The 25,664-nt window shown below is 40.0% G+C and overlaps 1 protein-coding gene across 1 annotated transcript in view; it reads left to right on the forward strand.

Annotated features, from left to right (window-relative positions):
* Positions 1-8,553: 8,553 nt before the first annotated feature.
* Positions 8,554-25,664, forward strand: part of MAOB (monoamine oxidase B) — a 174,249-nt gene continuing 157,138 nt past the window's right edge. Inside the window, exon 1 of the mRNA XM_066356969.1 lies at positions 8,554-8,709. Coding sequence (XP_066213066.1) covers positions 8,664-8,709 — 46 coding nt within the window. The 5' untranslated portion in view covers positions 8,554-8,663. The remainder of the gene's footprint in view (positions 8,710-25,664) is intronic.

Genomic DNA, 25,664 nt, shown 5'->3' on the forward strand with positions numbered 1-25,664 from the left:
CTGCAGTTTTGATAAGGAATTAGATATTTAAATAGTCTCCAAGTACTTCTTCACAAAATAGTTATAAACTACAAAACACAAAAAGTAACTTTAGAATAAAAGTCTAGAAGATACTACCTTAATGGAGATATCAAAGTTAGTATCACTAGTAATGAGATCAATTAAACTTGTACCTGAAAAGATGCAATTAAAAGAATAGAGACCCAGTTCTGTGATATTTTTGCCAAAGATGCATAATATGAATCTAATCACAAGGAAACATCAGACAAACCCAAATTGAAGGAAATTCTACAAGATTCCTTGACTGAGGTCTTCTAAAGTGTTAAGCTCATGAATATCTAGGCAACAATAAGAAGTACTCCAAATTAAAGGAGGCTACAGAGATACACAACTAAATGCAACATGTGATTCAGGACTGGGTCCTTTTGCTAGAAAGGATATCATTGGACAATTGGCAAAACTTGAATGGGGTCTAAGGACTAGATAGTGACTATGAGTCAATGTTAATTTTTTTCATTTTGAGGGTCATATTGTGTTTAAGTAGGAGAATGACTTGGTTCATAAGAAGTACATAGGAAAATATTTTGTGGGGTGGTGGAGCCACATCACCATCCTCAGGCAGTCCCATCCAATGAGAGGTTGAGGCAGGAGTATAAAGGCCTGGCCTCTGTTCCAAAGAGGAACCATTCTAGGGGGCTGTTCCAGTGCCAGGGCTTGGGTGAGCCTTCCGTGGAGACTGTATCCAGCTCACTAACCTCTGTTAACAAAGTTAAACAAAGAGGCCATTAGACTTAGATGTCTCTGATGCTTTGCTACCCTAAGGAAGCAAACCAGAACCTAAGCCAGAGGCAATGTATTCTTATCCTAGAAAATAAATTTTAAGAACAACTGATCACAGACAGCCAGCTAGGCTTTCCCAAACAAGTCAGCCTTAAACTCTTGCCAATCGAATAATCTTCTTGCTCTGTTTCTGCATCTGCCCTATAAAAACCTTGCCTTTCCAGCTCTTTTCATGGAGCATTACTACCCACTTCCTGTTTGGCACTGCCCCATTCGAAGAGATATTTGCTCAAATAAACTTCTCAATATTTGAATGTGCTTCAGTTTCTTTTTTAGTCTCTGTATCTCAGAATTTGCTTCCTGGGTAATCCAGGTACACTTAGCCTTAGGCACAATGCTGCTGTCTGTCCCTAGAGAAAATCACCTCAATCCAGTTTTGATACCACTACATTCCTGAGAAATAGTAACAGCCTGTAGTGCCTTCAGTTTGTCACCCTTGCAGAATATTTTTCTTCCTTTGTAGATGCCTGGCTTACAAAACATGATGATGGTATCTATCTTCTGAAGAGGTCCTGTACTATTAGCCATACTCAGCTGCTGGTCCACAATCTTGGTTGTACCACCACAGACAAATGGTTATCAGTGGGAGTTTCTAAACACCCTAATAATGTAATATGTTACATATATTGAATATGTATCATTATGTATTAATAATTACAATGCTATAATTATAATATATAATACATTAATATATGTATATCAAATATATATGTGTATTATTATATATAATATTATATACTATATTTCAGATATATGTTCATATTTTCTACCTTTTATAATACACTTTAGGTTTTTACAGTATATTGCCCATTTTCTATTTCACTTATTTTTATAATTGTTCATAGTTTAAACTCCTAATAGTCGCAACATTCATAGTGAAGAATAATTTTTGTTCTTAAACATGTCATTTCAATTATTTCATATAAATTGAATTTTTATTACTTAGAAGAGTTCAAGTCAATTTGAGCTTCAGCTGTTAGCATAATTTTGTAATGTGTAATCCTCCCCACCAAGAATATGTCTTGGTCCAGTAGCTATCTATAAGTGGAGCTCCTCTTCTCATCTGATTACCATCATCACAAAACTCTTCATTGCAATCATCATCTAGATTCTACATGACACAAATATCTACTTATTAAAAAACATGGAAAACTTATTTTACGTCAGGACTACATAAAGATAGCCAAAGTGTTGATTCTGCATCAGTGACCTCACACTATATAATGAGTATAATATAAATAATAATAATCTATTGAAAATAACTCTATTTAACAATCAATAATTATTACTATACACTGGGCCTTTAGTATTAATTTCTAATTTCCACTTTCCAAAAGAATTGCTGAAAACCCTTAGAAAATATCTGTTTTAAGTTTACTTCTCTTGAATGGAATATTTTGCTGTTTGATCCTCCTCTGTGTGTTCCTCAAAGTCCTGTCACATCATCTGTTCTGATATGACACTCTTTCTTTAAAAACGCTTATTATGACTTATGAAAATAATTTTGACATTAGTCATTGTAATAAAAATCACTTTGAGTTGCAACTTAAAAATCATTTAGGCCCTGGCTGGTTGGCTCAGCGGTAGAGCATCGGCCTGGCGTGCGGGGGACCCAGGTTCGATTCCCGGCCAGGACACATAGAAGAAGTGCCCATTTGCTTCCCCCTCCCCTTCCTCTCTGTCTCTCTCTTCCCCTCCCGTAGCCAAGGCTCCATTGGAGCAAAGATGGCCCGGGCGATGGGGATGGCTCCTTGGCCTCTGCCCCAGGCGCTAGAGTGGCTCTGGTCGTGGCAGAGCGACGCCCCAGAGGGGCAGAGCATTGCCCCCTGGTGGGCAGAGCTTCGCCCCTGGTGGGCGTGCCGGGTGGATCCCGGTCGGGCGCATGCGGGAGTCTGTCTGACTGTCTCTCCCCGTTTCCAGCTTCAGAAAAATACAAAAAAAAATCATTTAAGTTGCAAATACGGTTTGTTTTCCTTCAGCATGCTCTGCAACAAGGTCTAGGTAGGACCATCTTTCTGAAGCATTATTCTTTGGTGTCTCTGCCTGACTCATATATTCTGGGGCCCACCCTTCTGTGTTGTGCTCTTTTGTCCTTGTCCTGCTCATGATATGGCAACAAGATCATTGTAGAAAGAGCCATACTTTGGTTCTTTGGGCAGGAAGAGTCATTTCTCCTCCATCTCAACCTTGTCTTTAAAAGCCAGCTCGGTGCATCTGCATAAGTGTCAGTCTGTTAAATTTGTTTCCTATCAACTCTACTTTGATCCAGTTCCTGACCAGTTTCCTAGCCCTGGAACAGGTCTCTCCTTTGGCATCTTAAGCCAGCCTAGAAACTTTTGAGTTGGATTTCAAGTCTTTAGCGCAATGCGCCATGAAGTGCTTTGACTTGGAATGAAGTTGGGTTCCCCCAACTCTTCGGCTGCTTGAGGATGTGATTCTCCTCTAAGCAAGTCCTTGAGATCACAAGCAAGTCCTTGGCTGACTAAAAAGTCTGCCTTACTGTCTTCTCAGAAATTTGGACACTCTCATATTAGGATCCGAGTTGATTGATGATGGATACTTCACTGGGCACAATCACAGACCCTATAACATTTATTTACATTTGCTAAATTATTAAAATTCCAATTTAACTTTGTTAAAGAGCTGTCTTGGCTTCAATGGCTATCTGGTTCATCATTTGATTCCCCAGTGTATGTTTTTAAAAAATTAACAGAGAAGTTGGGAAAAAGAAACTGGTAAGCTCTAAATCTAATTTGAAAAAAAAAATCCATCTCTTGCCAAGCTTCCAGTGTTCAAAAGAGAAGAAAAGAAAGAACGAAACAAAATAAACAACTTAGATAATATCAGATGAATTCTGTTCTGTACAACCTGCCTCTTTATTGAAACCTTCTGTGGCATGTAAGAAACTCACTGAAATATCCGTTAATGAAAAGTTAGACATCAAGAAAGAAGCAATAAGGGTATTTTATCTTTTTGGAAGTCTTTTAATAAAATAAAATGAAAGGAAAGTGAGTTCATTTTAATTGATGAAAGAAACATGAATTTCATCAAGTTGGAAAGGCATATAAACACTGCTAGAGGCAAATAGCATTCCTCTGTGCTTCTTGGTTAGAGCTGTTGAGCATTGTTCCATTGCAACATGAATTAGGTTTATTGTAATTGTTTGTTTTAATATTTGGTTTTCCTAGGATTACTATCATTTCCTATTTTGAAGGCCTTATTTCCAATGATAAGCACAGTACCTGATACAGTGTTGGTGCTCAGTAAAAGGAATGGGAGAATAAGAGATAATGCATGATCTCTTCCTGCAGGACTTTGTTATCTACTTGGGAAGAGAAGGCACAAACATGCACAAAAATAAATTATGCTTTATATCATTTTACTCATTGTTAATTTTTCAATATTATTATCCTTTTGATCATTATTAGTTTTGTGGTGTTTGTAAGGAGTTCTAAAGGTGTTCAAAGATATTTTTTGTACCCTGGACTGTGTCCAGTTTTTCCAATACTCCAGATGTAGGCTTGCTTCCCAACTCCTCCTGGTGTGTTTGTCTTCCTCAATAGTTGATTAACCCTGATTCATTCTTAAAGTCACAGCAGAAAATTCACTTTCTCCTGGGGGTCCTCTGTGATTGCCTTGGCAGGGTTATCTGGCCCTGCAGCATGTTACAGTGCAACATTCATTGCACATATGGTCACTCTTCCTGACACGGTGTTGGTGCTCAATAAAATGTTCTTGAATGGATGAATAAGAGATAATGCATGATCCCTTCCTGCAGGACTTTGTTATCTTCCCTGACAGAGTGTGAGTCCCAAGCGGGCAGAAGCAGTCTCCCTCTTGTTCATGTCTTCCCCAGGGTTCAGCATAGCACATGTTCCATAAATGCTTGTATAATAAACAAACACATTCCCATTAGGATCTTCTCAAGATAGGAAAGAGACTCTGGAACTGATGGAGAACAAAGGATGGGAGTAGAAGAGAATGTGCTCAAGGTGTGTGGTCCATGGAAGAGCAGCACTAGCATGACCTGGAGCTTGTTAGAAATGCAGCTTCTCGGACCTGGGTGATTGTACGCACATTCAAGTTTGAAAAGCACCGCTTTTAGAGGCTTCATCTGGCCACACGATATTAAGGGAGAAGATGGACTTTGGAAGTCCCACCTAGAAGTCCTAGAAACCAGAATATGCCTGGACTACTTCCTGGATGAGGGTACAGGGGTGGCCTCAGGGGCCCTCTAAAGGTTACTGCTTCTCTTATGACCAAGTATGAGTTCTAACTCAACTCATTTTTTACTTCGTAGAGTACAAGGTAATTGATTGTCTTTGTCTGATGAAAATGCTGTTTGCCAATGAGTTTTCTCTGTAGATACCATGGAACTGTAATTTCTCTCCTGGTCTTTTTGTCAGTTGGACATTGAAAAGAGATAGCCAGCCTGCATTAGACTCAAAACTTTAGATGTCCAGGCTTCTGGCTGACTTTGCATTGTCGGAGCCAAGCAAAAGAGATAGATCCTAAGCAGACCTTACAAATATCCTCTCCACTCATCTCACCTCACCCCACTGAACATGTGATTCATTTCGAGTTTAGGTGAGAAGACAGAGTGTCCACAGCTAAAGAACCTGTAGCTTCAGGGCCCTGTCAATGGAGGTAGATGGGTAGGGTTTGTCAAGGAGGAGGTCAGCACTAAGTTGTCTGAAGGATGAGGCCATGGGGACATGGGTTCAAGGTTCAGGCCAAGAGCTGGTTTTTGCCAAAGCAAGAAAGATGGAAGTTTCTAGAACCTAACTCAGAGCTGGATCAAGACTTTCTCTGCCACCAGTAACTTCTGAATTGCAGACATGTGCAAATTCCCTTCTAGTCAGAGGGCAGCAGAAGTGCAGGATATATTGGTAGCAGATGGATACATTAACTGGAGATGAGATGGAGGTTTGCTGCAGGCTCTCACCAGATCTGGAGCCAGCCTCACCACCCCCTCCCCCTGCCCCGTAGCTCTTTAACCTGAACAAAAGCATTTTATACAATTATTTCTGAAAAAATATATCTCTGTTTTACTTGGAGCTACTTCAGCTTAAACACTTGCAATCGTTTTTTTCTTTTCTTAAATTTATTTTAAAGTATTTTATTCATTTTGATGCTATTATAAATGGAATTTTTGAAATTTATTTTTTAATGTTTTGATAGAAGTATAAAGGATTACAACTGAATTATCTATCTTGATCTTGTATCAACCAGTGATTTTAAATACACTTTTTAATTACAATAATAGATTTTTTAAATTTTTATACATTTAATATTATTTTCTATTAGTTTCCAGTGTACAGCACAGTGGTTAGATAATCATATACTTTACAATGTGATCCCTTCAATATTTCCAGTACCCACCTGACACCATACAAAGCTATTACAATATTATTGACTATATTTCTTATGCTGTAATTTACATCTCCATGACTACTTTGTAAATATCATTCTGTATTTCTAAAATCCCTTCACCATTTTCAGCCAGTCCCCCAACCCTTCTCCTCTATTACAACCATCAGTCTGTTCTCTGTATCTATAAATTTGTTTCTGTTTTGTTTGTTTGTTTATATTCTTGAGATTCCACATGTTAGTAAAATCATATGACATTTATTTTTCTCTGACTGACTTATTTTACTTAGCATAACACTCTTTAGGTCCATCCACGCTGTTTCAAGTGGTAAGATTTCATTCGTTTTATAGCCAAGTAATATTACACTGTATGTATATGTGTGTGTGTGTGTGTGTGTGTGTGTGTATCATTGCTTCTTTTTAATTAATTACTTTTTTTTATTAAGTGAAAGGTAGTGAGGTGTAGCATCCACCGGGTATGAGAACAAACGTCGGAGACTTTCAGGAGTTAAGATGTTACTTTATTGGCCAGTTTAACCTGCGCAGGGGCGAACTCCCGAGATGTCGGGAGACACTCCCGAGATGTCCGGAGACACCGTGCCCACAAGGAGCTGCAAATGGGAGCCGCGCCTGGAGCTTACAGCCAGGCCCTTATATATCCTAAGTGAGCAAGCATAGAACAGAAGCAGATGTGGCAGTTTAGCTATTGGCTAGGGAGGTCACACGCAGCATAGCAACAGGGGCTGGCATAGCAACAGGGGCCAGTTTTAGCTTAGTGACAAATTTCAAACATAAACTTCTTTTTTTTTTTCTTCTTTTTTTTTTGTGAGCCCCACCCCCCTCCCCCTCAAACATAAACTTCTGATAAGGGTCTCTGACCTTCTTTGTTCTCAGCCTCACAGGAGCCATATCAGCACTTACTGTTCCTTCAATAGTTACACTCTTTGGCAGCCCCAGTACTCCCTGAATCTAACATGAGGCAGAGAGACAGACCCCTGCATCTGCCCAGAACAGAATCCACTGGCACGCCTCCTACCGTGGAGGTTCTGCGGATTTGGAGCCATTGTTAGGTTGCACCTCCAAGCTATTTTAGTGTCTGAGGCGAAGCCATGGAGCCATCCTCAGGGTCCAGGGCCTATTTGCTCAAACCAGAACCATGGCTGCAGGAGGGGAAGAGAGAGTGAGATAAAGAGAAGGGGGGAGAAGAAGATGGTTGTTTCTCCTGTGTGATCTGACTGGGAATTGAACCCAGGACTTCTATATGCCAGGCCAACGCTCTACCACTGAGCCAACCAGCCAGGGCCATACCATAGCTTTTTCATCTACTTGTTTATTGATAGGCACTTGGGCTTCTTCAATAGCTTGGCTATTGTAAATAATGCTACAATGAACATAAAGATGTATATACTTCAAATTAGTAAACACTTGTAATCTTGTTGAATCACCCCTATGTTTGGCCAAGCCAGGATCCCCAAGGCCATAAATAACTCCCCTTGCTGTTTAAGAGTGGGACTCTAAATTTCACCCAGCGCATATAAGTCCTTGCTCCTGCCACCACCAGTTTCCTGGGTTCCTGCCTCAATGGCACCCAGCACTGACACACTGATTTGCTCAAGGAACAGTTGGTTACTGTATTTTATCATTTGCAAAAGTGAGGCAATTTAAGATTGTCTTTATGTTCTGCATTTGCAATATTAAGTAGGGAACAGCCTTCATAAGTTAACTGTGGGTATAAGGGTGGGGAGTAGGGGTGGGAGAAGAAGTGGGTATTTGAAAGGAAGATGAGAGGTTTGAGAATCTCACTCAAGTATATGCCAAGATAATGGTATTACTTTGTGTTGGGTCCAAATGGGTCTCAGAAACTTACCGACTTTTTTTTAGGGCTATTTATCTTGCCTTCACCCCCTCACTAACTACATTATTTCCCTTCCCTCATCTGTGAAATGGGTTGTTGTAGGTTTAACTGGAGTCATGCACTATAAAACATTTAGTAAGGTGTCTGGTACCTGGAAAGAGATCAATTAATATTTGCTATTATCTGTATTGCTCTATTCTGGGTAATAATTGGGGTGCTGGAGGAAGACGCTCCAATCTGCCACCCTCCCAACCAACCAAGCTCAATCACACACTAGGGAGGCTTATGGGAAAATACTGTGCTGAATGTCAAAGTGTGGCTTCAGGGGAGGACTTTTGCAGGTCCCACTGTACCTTTCCGCCCAGGAGCTCAGCCTCCCCCAAGTCTGAGCGGCGGAGCAACATGTGGGGGCAGCAGCCGCGCGCTCCACGGGGCGAGTGCGTGGACCCGCGGGCGGGGCTACGCTCCGGACGTCCTGGGCCGGCAATAAAGAGGCTCCGCAGAGGCAACAGTGCGCGGGGGCAGCGAGGCGGGTGGGGGCGGATACTCAGAGACCAGAGCGGCGGGCACCGGGACGGCCTGGAAAGGGGCGAGCGCCATGAGCAGCAAATGCGACGTGGTCGTGGTGGGGGGCGGCATTTCAGGTCAGTGGAGGCTGCACGCCTTTCTTCCTTCTTCCTCCTCCGGCGTTCGGAGAAGTGACGGCTCGGGTAGGCTAGCGGGGCGGCTGTGGGTGGGGGCTGTTCCCAGGAGTCGCTATATTCTTTTCGTGCACAGGCAGAAACCTACAATGTACAGAGCGCTGTGCACAGAACCCTTCCTCAGGGAAAGGATTTAGTGTGCCCCTGGACAGAAGCATGGAGCTGGAAGTGTGTTGAAGGTCTGGGGAGAGACTTTGAAATTTTTTTCCCCTGGGAGGCTGAGAAGCCTATGCTTGCTGTAATAATTTTCGAAGCAAAGGGAGAAGGGGTGGGCAGGAGAGAGACTCTTACTTCAGGTTAGCACAAAGGTCTGTTTCTTCCCCCAAGCAAAGATCAGTCATTTGCTCCGACGTGACCTGGACTAGCCACAGCCTCATCTGGAGCAGGCATGCACCAGGAAAACGACCTTTAAAAGCTCCCGGTTCAGAAAGAACGGATTGGACTCCCGGGCAGGGCAGTTGATTGCCAAAGACCTGCCTGACGCCGATTCTCTGATTCCATGACTGTCACAGCTCTGCCTGGGATTGCAGGGCCTTCTTTTTTTTTTTTTTTTTTTTTTTTTTTTTAAGATTTTATTTATTCAATTTTCAGAGAGGAGAGTGGGGGGGAGAGAGAGAATGAAAGAAAGAAATGGAGGAGCAGGAAGCATCAACTCCCGTATGTGCCTTGACCAGGCAAGCCCAGGGTACGGAACAGGTGACCTCAGCATTCCAGGTCGACGCTTTATCCCACTGCGCCACCACAGGTCAGGCCGCAGGGCCTTCTTGACAAATGTCTCTTCTCCTCTCATCCTTTTCTCCTTTCCCTACTCGCCTTGTCTGCCCTTCCCACCAGCACAGGATGGCCAAACCACCCTGCAAGGCTGGGGTGTAAAAACGTGGCTCTCTGGCCCAGCCCATATTTGGCAGAGATGGGGACAGAGACTACACCTTCAGAAATGGTGGGGGGGTAGCTGTTTGCACAACAGGAGCTCCCAAAGATAGAAGTCTGAAGGAAGGATGGGGTCATTGGGGGAACCCATCGTGGGAACATATGGAGTGGGGTCATTTGGAATAAGCAGTGCTTCTAGAACAGCCTGTTTAACCCTCAGGGTGCTGTGGCTAAACTCCCAGGGCCTCCTGGTGCTTGAGCAGTAATTAGGACAACCATAGAATATTGGCTAAGACTTGCCCTAACTAGATTTCAGAAGCAGGGGTTGGCTTTGCTCCCTATGAGTCCAGCAGGGCAGAGGTGCTCTGACTGCTGTGCCTGGTGAGAAAACCAAGGCATTGGATGTTGAGTACTGGCCAGCTTTCTTCACTTTTGTATCAGATCTCAGGTTATCACTCCTGTCTGCCTGATCCTTCTGATTTTATCTATGCCAGGCCTGTGTCTAGTGCTGCAAGTACATAGATGCATAAATACAACAGCATGCTGATGTGGGTCAGAGAAGTATAGATTTCGCTTTCTTTCAGCATTTTTGATATCTTCTCTCTTGGAGGAATTTGGACTTAAAATCACATCTACTTAGGTGTTTGAGAAAGTTTTACTAGATGCTTCTTGATGCTGCCTTGCAAAGCACTTCATCTCATGGAAACTGAAAGGTTCTCCTTCCAGGCCCCCAAAGTCTTCCCCCCCTCAAAGTATATCTAAAGAGTTTTGCCTTTTCTGGTTCATACTTCAAATCTTCAGGCTCACTCAAGTTATTTATATTAATCTCATATGGGAAGGATAAATAAGGGTTTAGCTATTTTTACAAGAAGTGGTGAAGAGAATCTCTACATTCACCCCCAGACTCTCAAAACAAGGGACTGTTGAGCAGATCTTCCTTTTAACATTACATAAATAATTCTTGTTCTAAAAACCAAGAAAACAAGGTTCTAGGGCTTTACTCAATTGCTTTATCTGCTACATGAAGATAATACCAATTTGTCATGGCTAGATTACAGGGTCACTGTGAAGAGTAAGCGAAGCAATAAGTGTGAAGACTGCTTTGCAATTGTGAAATATGACAAGGTCCTACAAGAATTCCGCTCATTTATTTAAACACTAGGCTTTAATGTAGGCTGTGGTAAGGGATGAAAAAATGGATCACATTGTTATTGCCATAGAGATTTTTCAAACCAAGAAGGGAGATGAGATACCCAAAGGCAATGTAAGGTAGAATGCAGTATGAACAAGAAGGGTCCATTAATTAATTAATTCATTATTCATTAATTCAATGAACACTTACTTCCTGTCCTACATCTTTTCCCAAAGAAAGTGAAAGGTGAATTAGAGAGGGCTGTTGCCCCTTGGTGTGCTCACAAGCTGATGTGGGAGGCAGAGTCATGAACAATTAATACTCTTGACCTATGATGATAGATGCTTTAGTAGTGCATGCAAAAAGTTGATTGCAGGGAATGTCAAGCACTGAGAAAATCTGGGCAGATGTTACAGAAAAGGTGACAGTTGTAGTAGGTTTTAAAGAATAAATATGAATTAACCAGAGGACTAGATGAAGAAAGCATTTTAAGTTAAGTATCAACTTCAGAGAAGAGGGGAATGGTGAGATATGCAAAAAGGTGAATGGAATTTAGAGGTACACATTTCCAATTATAAAACAAATCATGACAATGTAATGTACAGCATAAGAGATGTCAATACCCTCATAATAACTGTATGGTAGTGTTAGATTCAGGGAGTACTGGGGCTGCCAAAGACTGTAACTATTGAAGGAACAGGGAGTGCTGCAAAGAGTGTAACTATTGAAGGAACAGTAAGTGCTGATATGGCTCCTGTGAGGCTGGGAACAAAGAAGGTCAGAGACCCTTATCAGAAGTTTAGGTTTGAAATTCGCCACTAAGCTAAAACCGGCCCCTGTTGCTATGCCGGCCCCTGTTGCTATGCTGCGTGTGACCTCACTAGCCAATAGCTAAACTGCCACATCTACTTCTGTTCTATGCTTGCTCACTTAGGATATATAAGGGCCTGGCTGTAAGCTCCAGGTGCGGCTTCCGTTTGCAGCTCCTTGTGGGCACGGTGTCTCCGGACATTTTGGGAGTTCGCCCCTGCGCAGGTTAAACTGGCCAATAAAGTAACATCTTAACTCCTGAAAGTCTCTGACGTTTGTTCTCATACCCGGTGGATGCTACAGTAGCAGATGATTACTAGACTTATCATGTTGATCACTTTAGAAGGTATATAAATGCCCATCACTACATTTTACACCTGAAACTAAAATAATATTGTATGTCAACTATATTTTTTAAGTTAATTAATTAAAAAAATCACAAATATGTGAAAGAACATGATAACATGCTTGGGAAGCCTTGAGGACTTACATGAAAGAGTTGGGGGATCTAGTAGGAGACCAAACTACAATAGTCAGTTGGGATGAATTGTGGAGAGTCTAGTATGTCATCCTGAAAAGGTTTAGTTGTTTCTGTGGTCATTGAATGGTCACTGAGATTTTTCATTCACTAAGTGACATGTGTCAAGTGACAGTGTTAGCAAAAAGAGAGATGTGAAAAAGAGGATAGAAAGCAGGTTTTGGGGAAAGATGGGACATGTAGAGTTGGAGGTGCTGGAAGGACACCCAAGCAGAAATGTCTCACAGGTGGAAATGCAGGGAAGTATTTGGGCTTACAGAAAAGTTTTAGTTGAAACCACTGAAGTAAATGAAATTACCCAAACCAAGAGTGTAGAGAGAAGAGAGGAAGCACAGGACAAAACTGGAAGAGAGGGTGCTTACCTCCACCATATGAAGGACGAAATTTTAGTCATTTTCCATAATTTGATGAGTGATTAGGAAACTGAGAAATTAGAAAACACTTTATTAATCTCGGATTTTACCCCCAGGTGTCATTTCCCAGGGCAGCTTTCCTGAATCCCCCTAGATGGGATTAGATGCCTGTTTGACTCTGCTCCACCATTTTGTTCTTTTTCATGAGTTTTGAATTGTTCACTTATTAGTATTATTACAGACATACTGTATTTTATTGTACTTTGATTTATTGTGCCTTGCAGATAGTGGTTTTTTTTTTCCTTTACAAATTGAAGGTTAGGAGCAATTCAACGCTAAGCAAGTCTATCAGCGTCATTTTTCCAACAGGCTCAAGGAAATGGTTAACATTTTTAAACAATAAAGTATTATTCAATTAAGGTATTATTGTTTTTTAAAGACATAATGCTATTGCACACTTAATATACTACTGTAGTATAAGCGGAACTTTTATATGAACTGGTAAACCCCAAAATTCATTTGACTTACTTTCTTGTTGTATTCACTTTATTGTGGCCTGGAACCAAATATATATCTGAGGTATGCCCGTATATTCAATAATTTTCTTTTCCACTATACTGTAAGATTCTGGATCTCAGAAAGGTATCTTTTCCTACCCAGAGAACTTCCAGTCCCCAGTTCCAGAGCTCTGCTGGGTGGAGTCAGTACTCAATAAATATGTTGAATTAAACAACTTTACACAAAGTAGCAATTGATTGGATCTGAGACTCACATCTATTTACTACCAACGCTTTTGCACTTCCTGCCAAATCATGTTGATAATAGGAAACATGGTAAAATCAGAATTTTAGAATTAGTTAGGTGACTGACCCAATAATTTATGTTTGAAAGTGTCTGAATTTGATTCTGGCTTTTAATTTTGTTAATTATTAAACTTGGTACATTATGATCATTCTCTGATAGCTTTCTAAAGCTGTCAGCAAATTTTAGTCACTCCACTGAGATAAATAGAGACATACTGGGGGCATAGCTGGTTAATATATAACTTGCTTTTTTAATGTTTGAAAAATTCCAAGGCCATTGTGAAACAGCCTTTTAAAAGTGTGTGTGGTATGTAGATGCATACATACTGATAGGTCTTTCACTCAAGGGGCAGGTCATCTCTGGAGTTTTGACATTTTCACATGGAACTGGATCACAGCACCTTGTTTCTGTCCCAAGGCTTGTTTTTTTTTTGTGTTTGGGCTGTTGGAACCATGGAAACTCTCTTTTGCAATTCTGGAACAGCTCTTGCTCAATCCTCAAAATAAAAACTAATAAAAGGGAAACTTGAAGCACAAAGTAGAAAGTGTCTGCTGGGCTTCAGAGAGAAGATTCAGCCATCTGAGGATGGCAGGCACTTAGCTAAGATTCTGAAAGAGTAGGAGCCAGCCTTCAAAACTGTAAGCAACACATGGGAGGTGATCTGTGGGCCCAGGAGAGTGAGCCTGCTGCAGGCTGGCAGGACTGGTCTGGGCAGGAAATGTCAGAGATGGCCCACAAAGGATCATGAGTTGAATGAAGGATGTGTTAGGCAGACATGGTCTTTTGGTTAATGGAAAAGCTGCCTCCTCATCTTGGATAAAAAGATGGAGAACATCCCTGGGATCCTATAACCCACATGAATGTTTTGAAAATAATAATTCCATAGAAGTGCTTGGAAATTTGGATATCCCATTCAAGAAGAGGATATAAAGAAGCTGTATGGCAAAGTTAAAAGAGCATATACTTTGGTGTCAAACAGATGCATTGTCAATCCTATTTCCTGCACTAACCTATGGTGTTACCTTAAAAGTTCCATAACCTCCTTGTTATTCAGTTACCTCACCTTTAAGGTGAAACTTTGCCTTTAGAGGATTAGAAAGGATGCACATAAAGGACTGACTGTACACTGTGCTAGGATTAGATAAAATGGACATGAAGGACTATATATGGTGGTCATTATACCTTGAGCTTATACCTTTTGGAAAGTCTATCTCTCTTTAGCTTCTAGGGTTTTTCTATCTATGGGATCAGAAGCAGACATTTTTATGTAATAATTTCTTCCTTGTCAGCAACCAATACTAGTTGTGAGGCATTTATAAGGTGTTAACATAATTTGAGGTATATGTGTAAGCATCAACAGGAACCTGCCTTGTTCCAGATCATCCTGACCCATCCCATCCCTTTATTTCATCCAGTGATGAGCCTCAGGAGCTCAGGCTCATTATGGCTCTGCGATCCACTATGTTTCCCATCAGGAAGGAATTTGAAAGTCTAAGATCTGTATTGGCTATTACTCTGATTTTGACTTCAGCCTCCTGGCTCTTTTCTTAATTATAATAAATAACAAATGTATTAATGATAAATTATAATTTTATTTATTAAATAATAAGTAAAACTAGCACTGTTTACATGCTGAGCATGATGTTAGGAATTTGACTTTTCACAGCAGTCTTATTATTTCCCTTAATAGAAGGGGTATAATGGTAAAAAAAAGTCTTTCCTGATTTTGAACATCTAAATCACATAACCTTCTTCCAAGCTAAGAAAAGGTTTGCTTTAATAGAATCTTTGGTAACTGAAGATGAAAGCATATTCAGAGGTTTTAGCTTCTAGTGAGAAGAGCTGGTTTTCTGTCCAAGAAAGAAAGGTTTAGAATGACAAAGTTTTGTTTCCTTTACTTAATTGTATTACCTGGAGCACATTGGTTGGAGGGACTTGCTTGGTAGGCCATGTAGGCAGAGCCATGTGCCGCTACACTCATATGTGCACTGACCAGGGATTGAACCCAGAACGTTTGCACACTGGGCCAATGCTCTATCCTCTTAGCAACTGGCCAGGGAAATAACACAATAATTAAATGGTTCAAATCCCACCTGTGTCCTTAACTGGAGCTTGAGCTTGTTACCTACTTCTTCAGGCTCCAGAGCCTTGCTTATAAAGTGAAGTGATGGTCCTGGGGCTAACTCCTGAAATGCTCAATAAATGTTAACTCTGCTCTTTTTACAGTGAACTGACAAGTACTTAACTGAGGGGGTACTTAACTGAGTACTTGTAAATGTACAAAATAAAATACTCTTCTAATTTCAAAACATGAGCTCAATTGAGAGGCTGTGTTCAGAATGAGTGTTTTTATCCCTATAAAAGAATGCTTTCGAAATTTACTAAAGGTTAAATTGGCAACATTACCACATTGGAAGGGCCCAAATTTATTAGACCGAGATTTTTAGTAATGTTTCTACATAAAAGTTATTATTTCCCTTAATAGAAGGGGTATAATGGTAAAAAAAAGTCTTTCCTGATTTTGAACATCTAAATCACATAACCTTCTTCCAAGCTAAGAAAAGGTTTGCTTTAATAGAATCATTGGTAACTGAAGATGAAAGCATATTCAGAGGTTTTAGCTTCTAGTGAGAAGAGCTGGTTTTCTGTCCAAGGAAAAGCAGAGAAAAGAGGCCAAAAAGGCTAACTCCAGGCCTCACAGCCATTTCTTGTGAATAAAATCACTGTCCTTGGGGATGGACCCCAGATTTATGAGGAAGTGCAGTTGAAACAAGAACCTGACCAAATGGTGCTGAGTGGAAGGTAAAAATTAATAATCTTGTTTCTGTGTTCTACTTTCATGTTCTAAAAATGGATCCATCTTCAACCCTCTCAATTAACTTAGTAAATAAAGGTACTATAGAAAACCAAGTCCTAAGAGGCAATGTTGATAAAGCTGATATACATTTATTTACTGAAAGGATATACAGAAAAAGGGTAAGACCAAGTTTTTACCTTTAGGTAACGTAAAATGCAGCTAGATACACAAAACAGCAAATACAAACAATAAGGAACCATTAATAATATTATATAATTCAGTTCTGTACTGTGGGAACCAATGGCTAAGTAAGATAGAAGAAATCATTGGAAGCTCAAGGAATTGGAGAAGGTCTCATTAAGGGAGTGTGCCACGAGCAAGATAGCATCCCAGAAAGGAGTCACTCACATATTTGTGTCTTTTCACAATGCCGGGTTTATAAGGGAAGACCTCCCCAATAAGGGGGACCTTACTGGATAGAGTAAGCAGAGCAAACCGATGGCACAGATTCCCTATCACTGGCAACCTCTGCAAAAGGCGTTGGTCTCAAGCCAGGCAGGTACAGTGGCAACACACTTTTGGTAGAGCGGAAGTCCTTTTGGAATCCAAGTGTGACCCATGGTACAGCCAAGATGGAGTGTGGAATGGTTGAAGATCTATGTTCTTATAGCCTGTAATGGGAGGTGGTCACATACATATTGGTGTCTAGCTGGAGTCCTTATCCCAGTGTCCAGACTTGTAGTTTTGGGCATTCCTGGCCCATCCCAAGGGGCATTCTCATTACACACCATTACATCCATTCTAGGTATCATGTCACCTGACATAACTGTCATAGCTAACACTGACTCCATATTGGATTCTTGAAAAGTGTCCAAAAAGTCCATTGTGCTCTTGCTTTATAAAGAGTAGAATTTGAATGGTTGTGTGTGTGTGTGTGTGTGTGTGTGTGTGTGTGTGTGTGTTTTACAGAGACAGAAAGAGAGAGTCAGAGAGAGGGATAGACTGATAGGAATGGAGAGATGAGAAGCATCAATCATCACTTTTTCGTTGCGCATTGCGATACCTTAGTTGTTCATTGATTGCTTTCTCATATGTGCCTTGACTGTGGGCCTTCAGCAGACTGAGTAACCCCTTGCTCGAGCCAGCGACCTTGGTCCAAGCTGGTGAACTTTTGCTCAAACCGGATGAGCCCGCGCTCAAGCTGGCCACCTCGGGGTTTGAACCTGGGTCCTTCCTTATCCCAGTCAGATGCTCTATCCACTGCGCCACCTCCTGGTCAGGCTGAACAAGATGATGAAAAGTTAAACTTTGGATGGGTAGATAAGAAGAGAGAGGCTTTAAAGATTAGAACAATAAGATAGGCCACTAGCTCCAGGTAACAGCAGATATTTCTACTTAATGGAAGATAGAAAGCCTAGCAAGACTTGAATAATATGAGTGGGAGATATGGGTAAGGAGTTAATGGATCAAACAATGACATATTGGAAAACAACGTTAGTAGTTATATTTTCCTGTGGTTGTAAATAGGGAGCCATTGAAAATTTATGCTATACAGATAAGGTGAGCAATTGTGTGCCTGATAGGCGAAAGAGGGCAACACTAAAGTCAGGGAAGACAAGAGATGGTAGAAATTCAGGAAAAGGTTGAGAGGTGATCAGCTGATTACAATGAATTAGGTTATCTCAACCTTCAAGGCAGATTTGTAAGAAGAAGGGGCAGAGGGGAGACAAGAATGGAAAAGAGAAGGTCTTCAAAAGTATGCTTTGCTTTCTTCTACTTTGCTGAGAATCCACCCAGAAAAGAAGTATCACAAAAAATAATATTTTTCCTCTAAATACTTGAAAGTATTTAAATTTTCTTTTTTTTTTTTTTTTTTTTTTTTTTAAGAGTCAAAAAGATCTCTTTTTATTACTTTGTTTTTGGAGATTTGACTTTGGGTGGCAAACATACAGTAAAATATACAGATGATTTATTATAGAATTATACACTTGAACCATATACTGTATAATTTTATTAATCAATGTACCACGAAAAATGAAGATAAAATTTGATTATGTAATCCTGAAAACTCAAATACAGAAGAACCAATTAAAAACATGAATTACATAATAAGAGAAAATGAGATAATATTTCTAAAGTTATATTATATTGTTTATTTAAATAAATAATTATTTTCTCATATTAAGAAGACAATATTTTTTTTAACTTTGCAAGTCAAAACATTATATTCTTCATTTCTAGATTTTCATATGCAAGGAAAGGTCAACTGTTTTAAAGCTATTTAAATTTTCAAAGAGATCTTCCCAAGGCTTTGATCCAATTTACTAAATGATAAACACACATCTTGGACAGTCTCAAACACAAAGTGAATTGTTCATCCTATTTGTTATATTAAAGTTGTCATTGAAACCTGTTGTTTTGTGAGAGGCACAATCTGAAAGCATCTTTGGGTAGATCTGATGTTTCAGATATTAGTCATGTTACCATAGTCTCCAGTTAATAGCATCTTAAATGTCATAGTCTAGTTAATTCCCACATCATGTCAGAAGTTTCAGGTCTTGTTCTTATGTTAATCATCTCTTACCAAAGCCATTTTTCACTTTGGCGTCATCATCATGAATATTTATCAGGATTGCACAATGTTAAAGGTGACCTATTAAGTCTAAAGTTTTTGTTTTTGTTTTTTTTTTGTATTTTTTTGAAGTGAGAAGCAGTGGGGAGGCAGACAGACAGAGTCCCTCATGCGCCCAACTGGGATCCACCTGGCATGACCACTAGGGGCATTGCTCCACTGCAATAGGAGCCATTCTAGTGCCTGAGGTGGAGTCCATGGAACCATCCTCAGCACCCAGGCCAACTTTGCTTCAATGGAGCCTTGGCTATGGGAGGGGAAGAGAGAGATAGAAAGAAAGGAGAGGGGGAAGGGTGGAGAAGCAGATGGGTGCTTCTCCTGTGTGCCCTGGCCGGGAATAGAACCCGGGACTTCCACACACTGAGCCAATGCTCAGGTCTATAGTTTTATTTGCTCTGTTTCCAGCCTAAATAATCCTCCCTTTCAGTTTACCTTGAACACACTTTCAATGATTCTTTCATATTGAATTTGAAATCCTGACGTCATCTCTTGAAGTTGGAGCTACTTTTTATTTCCATAATCCCAGTTTTTCTGTCTTAAATTGTGTTTTTATAATTATATTTTTAATTATAACTCCTTTCTTTGGGTTATTTTCCAGTTTTCTTCTGGAAAGAGCAACAAGTTCTTTGGAATTGTTTTTGTTATCCAACAGGGCCTATTTCTTATATAATGTAGGATACAATGGAGAATTAATAACCAAATTAATTAATAACCAAGATTCCTTCAAACATTTTTAATAAGAAATACTTCTGATATAAATGAAGAATGAAATCATGTTCCTTCTTGGTTATTTGCAGTTTAAAGACTTTTTTGGAGAAGTGGGAATAATTTTTTTAATAACATGAATTGCAGAAACAGTACTTACTGTGAAACTCTATAATTAAAGAAAAGGGCAAAAAGACAATGAAAATTATCCACAATTGATCCTACAAAAAACTAACCACTGTTTCTATTGCCAGCACATTTTCCTTTTGCAAACCATCTATTGTATTTATTGCATCATTGGTAGCCCTTTTAAAAATAAATAATGGCATATTATGAATGTTTAGTTATGTCTTAAATGCTCTTCTGTACAATCTTGATAACATTGTGTTACTTCATGTGATTATATTTAATTTACTTGACCAATCTCCTATTTTAAAGCTATTAGCAATATTCTTATACCTAGAATACTGTGCATAATTCTGATTATTTATTTTGGAAATTCCTGTAAATAAATGTTGGCAATCCTTTGAAGATAATAATTGTTACAAAATTGTCATCCCAAGATAGTGTAACTAGTTTACTTTATGATGGAATTTTCATAATGAGCTTCTTAATTACTTCAGTAAGAAACCAACATTTCCCCTCACCTCCACAACAGTACAGAGAAATCTATGATTCTTCACCAGTTTGTGGATGTAATTTACTAGAAATTACACATATCTTTAGTTTTATAAAATTTCTCTGATGCCAAGTAAATTTTTCTCTCAACAATATGATGGTAAACTTGTTTTTTTTTTTTTTTTTTGTGATTGATGTTTTATCCCTACCATTATTTATTAGGAACATATATATTTTTGTGGTACTTTAAAATTTTTGGATACCATTCATAGAGGTTTAACATTATTGTTTAGATAATTCTGTTGTCTTTCAGTGCAGAAAAAAAATAGCCTTGTAGCCTGACCTGTGGTGGCGCAGTGGATAAAGTGTCAACCTGGAAATGCTGAGGTTGCCAGTTCAAAACCCTGGGCTTGCCTGGTCAAGGCACATATGGGAGTTGATGCTTTCTGCTCCTCCCCTCTTTCTCTCTCTCTCTCTCTCTCTCTCTCTCTCTCTCTCTCTCTCTCTCTCCCCTTCTCTATAATGAATAAATAAAATCTTTAAAAAATAGCCTTGTAACCAATTATATTCTATGATTAATTATTTTTACCCATATAGATAAGATATAAATATGGCCTTTGTCCACACTCTATTGTAACAGCTGATCAAACAGCTGTTTCCTATTTAAATTTTCATTTTATCTCTAGTTTGCATTCAATCCTATGATAGATTTTAATTTATTTAGGAGACTTGTAAGATACAGTTGACTTTCAGAATAGTCTTTTTATGCTATGCCAGTTAGTCAAAATCAGTCTTTATTAAGCACTAATGATTAGCACACACAAAGGTGTGCACTTAAATGAGTTATACTTGTTCATCAAATGTGTTTTTCATCTTGTTTCTTTAAAGGAGAAAAAGAAGCCATGTTTGCTCATTTGTTGATTGATTCATTCATTCAATATATGCTTAAACTGCTCTATTTACGAAGCATTGGACTAGGTGTGAGGATATACAGATGGGAGGGGCACATAAGCAGAGGGCAGCACATTCAACTACACACAGGCAAATGCTGAGGAGTGGTGGGAAAGAACCCTTATAAAATACATTTGGTTCAGATGACAAAAGGGGATAGGAGGATGACAGCTTCACTTTACGGCCTCAAATGACTTGAAGGAAGATTTGGTGATAGATATTATTGGAAAGATAATCAGCCAGTTTAAATATCCCTCCTTAAAATATGGCTTAAGTGGTTGAAACTCAAATCCATGTGCTTATATATACACGGTGTTGAAATTTCAGTTTCACTCTTTGTACTGTTGGCCCTAAAATGGCAGTGTAGTGTATGCTGTAGTAGGCTGCCCAGCCCTCTTCAGGAAAGTTAGTCCCCCACCTCCTTAGAGTGTTGGCTGCTGCTGTTTCACAGCTGAAACTTCTCTGGATATTGCCCTTGACTAAGAGAAGCTAACTTACCCAGGGCCATGCCTCTTCTCTGGGGGTACCCAGGAAGTATAGAAGCCTGGCCCCCTTGCCTCTATTCAAGACAACTCTGAAGGGTCATCTCAGTTCTGTGTAGGATTGACTGAGGCCTTTGTTTTGACTTATTTCAATTTAACCCCTTCCTCTGTCCAGTCCTACTTTCCTTACTTTACATGGGTTGAACCCTGATAAAGCTTCCTCACGCATATTTGCCTCAGAGGCTGATTACCATGGACCTTAACTAGACAGACAATTATTGAACAGCATTTTCATTCTGTATTGTCAGAAGATCTTCTAACCATGAAGTTTCAGTCCATTGAAAGTAGAGGCCATTAAAGTACTTGGTTTTTTTTTAGTATGCAAAAAAATGAAAAGGACCTAGGGAGAACGCTGAATCACATTTATTTTTTATTTTTTTAGAGAGAAAGCAAAAGAGTGACAAGGATAGACAGGGGCAGACAGACAGGAAGGGAGAGAGCTTAGAAGCATCAGTTCCTCATTGCCACACCTTACTTGTTCATTGATTGCTTTCTCATATGTGCCTTGACCAGGGGCTACAGCCAAGCCAGTGACCCCTTGCTCAAGCCAGCAACTTTGGGTTCAAGCCAGTGACCCTTCAGTCAAGCTGGTGAGCCTGTACCCAAGCCTGATGAGCCTGTGCTCAAGCTGGTGTCCTCAGATTTTTGAACCTGAGTCCTCAGCATCCCAGGCTGATGCTCTATGCACTGCGCCATCGCCTGGTTAGGAGAGTTGCAGCATTTTAAATTGGTATCTCCAGAGATATGATCTTCTGTCTAATTCAACAAATAATTTAAGGCCACGCATATATATATATTGGTTTTACAGTTGGGCAAAAAAGACAATTGTCCATTTAATATAAGTTTAGGATGACTGAGAAAAGCAGGAATCTTGTGCTTTTTGTCCTGATAATTCTAAGCAGAGGTCTATGTTCAAATTGTAAGCCCATCACGGGGAGGGGTAACCAATCCCTCAACTGCTGACTCTGACTGATATACATTGTGTTCGTAAAGTCATGGTACACTTTGACTGGTCACAGAAAAGCAACAAAAGATGATAGAAATGTGAAATCTGCACCAAATAAAAGGAAAACTCTCCCAGTTTCATACCTATTCAGTGCAATTCGATGTGGGCTCACACACAGATTTTTTTAGGGCTCTTTAGGTAGCTATCCTGTATAGCCTCTACGGACTCGTCACTGACTGATGGCTTACCAGAATGGGGTTTCCCCAGCAAACTGCCGGTTTCCTTCAACTGCTTTTCCCACCCAGTAATGTTATTCTTATGTGGTGGTGCTTCGTTATAAATGTGCCGATATTCACGTTGCACTTTGGTCAGGGATTCGAATTTAGAGAGCCACAGAACACACTGAACTTCCCTCTGTACCGTCCACATCTCGACTTGCATGGCCGTGGGCTGCTCCGCTGTATACACAGTGTTACAGTATCATCTGCACAAGTGCACATGCTGCCACATCATCCTACAGAAACTGGGAAGGTTTTCTTTCCTTTTATTTGGTGCAGATTTCACATTTCTGTCATCTTTTGTTGCTTTCCTGTGACCGGTCAAAATGCACCATGACTTTATGGACACACTGTATATCAGAATGGGGAGGGTACTCAAAGCAAGGTGCTTAGAGTCCAGCAACGCACAGCAAGTGGTAGACAACGACAGACTTTCCCTACCAGCTCATTCTCTTGAAAATGATTAGAAAAGCATAGAAAAAGGTTGGAACTATATATATAAAATTCAAAATTATATAAAGTCCAGTGGTGACAACAATTTGTCTCATTTCAGAGAGAGAGAAAGAAAGAGGAAGAGAAAAATCCTGTCCTTCTCAAGTCTATCAAACCAAACCTGGTATAGCTAGACTTCTAGTATTATGATGACATTAACACTTCGAGGATTCTGTTCTCTAACTGAAAAAGACAAAGCACATTAATTATGAATATGTCTGTAAAAGGAAATGTGGGCTAGTTTTTAATACTGTGATTTAGCCTCTTACTTTTACCATCTACCTAAAATCCTAGCTGGCAGCATACCACTCTATCTCCTTCTGTCTGTTGCTAGTCTTTCATTTAGAAAACATAAAGTGAGTGCTTTCTATATTCTAGGTGCTAAGAATAAACAAACAAGAAACAGTTCCAGCTTAACACATGCACGCACACACACATACACATAAAAAATGATGTTAACTGGCCCTGGCTGGTTGGCTCGGCCTGGCTTGCGGGGGACCCGGGTTCGATTCCCAGCCAGGGCACATAGGAGAAGTGCCCATTTGCTTCTTTACCCCCCCTCCTTCCTCTCTGTCTCTCTCTTCCCCTCCCGAAGCGAGGCTCCATTGGAGCAAAGATGGCCCGGGTGCTGGGGATGGCTCCTTGGCCTCTGCCCCAGGCTCTAGAGTGGCTCTGGTTGCGGCAGAGCGACGCCCCAGAGGGGCAGAGCATCGCCCCCTGGTGGGCAGAGCATCGCCCCTGGTGGGCGTGCCGGGTGGATCCCGGTCAGGCGCATGCGGGAGTCTGTCTGACTGTCTCTCCCCGTTTCCAGCTTCAGAAAAAAAAAATGATGTTAACTTAGATTTCCTGTGTAAATTAATAGAGACATCATGAACAAATCTCTACTTTTTAAATGGAAGAAACACTTGTGCCTTTTATAGTAGCCCACCTTTGGAGTAAGTGAGAATGGCTGCTAAGATAATTTTGGTTTGGTTTTCAAATGTTGTGTCCTCTGGTAGCTTTTATAGTCTTACTCGTAGATAGTGTGATATTCCTGGCTTTATACGGGATAAGTAGAATATCATACATATCTTTTATGTCATCAGAAATCAGGCTGTACACAGGAGTGATTAGCGCCTGAAAGGAGATCACATGGTTCTATAGTAGTTGATAAAAGGCAGAACATCCAAAATACACTGCCTGTGATCTACTTTTCTCTCTTTGTTCTTTTCTCTCTAGTTTCAAGGAGAATGTGTCCACAAGGAAATTGAGTTTTCTGTAGATAAATCAGTCTGCCAGTCCACAATATTAAACTGCCAATAGACAGGTCTGATAAATGGGGAAAATTACAAAGAGGTTGCGATGACTGTAAGGTAAGGGAGGCAAAAATATTTTGTGTATAGAAGAAAAATCATTTGGTGCTTATACTTACTTTAGTTCTGCGTTTTAGTTTATGAACATAAAACCATGAGAAGATTCTGAAAATGAGAAAGCATTTTTTTCCTCTTACTATATTCTTTTAAAGGTATATTTCAGTAAACATGTCTTTTAATTCTGGCTTCCTTCTCTATAAATTCTTTGAAAGGAGTTTGAAAGTTTAAAGATTGCTTGACAATAAGTTTAAAACCAATATTTATAATTAAAAGCATTAGTAATTTTTAAATTTCCAATGAATATGTGTGTTAAGATGTTTGAATATCTTGTCTTAGAAAATATGGCTTGAAAAATATTAGCACTTAGAATTTAAACCAGTCTTCAAATCATGCATTTTATAGGTAAATTCTTTTTTAATTGATTTTAATTTGTTGTGTTTACATAGATTTTAGTGTCACCCCGAATGCATCCCCCCTCCCCCGTATTCCCCTCAACATCTCCCTTGCCCCCCTCCCCACAGCGCCCTTACCTCTCCCTTCAGGTTTATCCCATCCTATCATCCCCTGTCCCTCTGTTCTCTTTTCCTCTGGTCCCTTTGATCTCTGCTCTGTCTCTGTTCTGTTCCTCAGTTCACATTGTTCATTGGATTCCTCAAATGAATGAGGTCATATGATATTTTTCTTGTTTTGCTTGGCATATTTCACTTAATGTAATAGTTTCCACGTCCATACATGTTGTCTCAAAAGGTAAGATTTTCTTCTTTTTCATGGCCCCACAGTATTCCATTGTGTATATGTACCACTGCTTTTTAATCCAATCATCCACTGACAGACACTTGAAATTTTCCGATGGCTTTAGGCGACCCCTGTGTTTTGGTCGTTCGACCCCCGCCGGGGTCGCAACCCACAGGTTGAGAACCGCTGCTCCAGGGAAACTCAGTGGTTTCAAAATTCATCTGCACTAAGATGAATCCCAAATCTCCATATATGTTTGATCAAGTCAACAAATGGGAAAATGAATACATAATTATTGGCTTTGTATTTGGGGCAGTTAAGAGAGATGAAAGGAATCAGAGGT

This window comes from Saccopteryx leptura, chromosome X (assembly GCF_036850995.1).
Source record: "Saccopteryx leptura isolate mSacLep1 chromosome X, mSacLep1_pri_phased_curated, whole genome shotgun sequence".
NCBI lineage: Eukaryota > Metazoa > Chordata > Mammalia > Chiroptera > Emballonuridae > Saccopteryx > Saccopteryx leptura.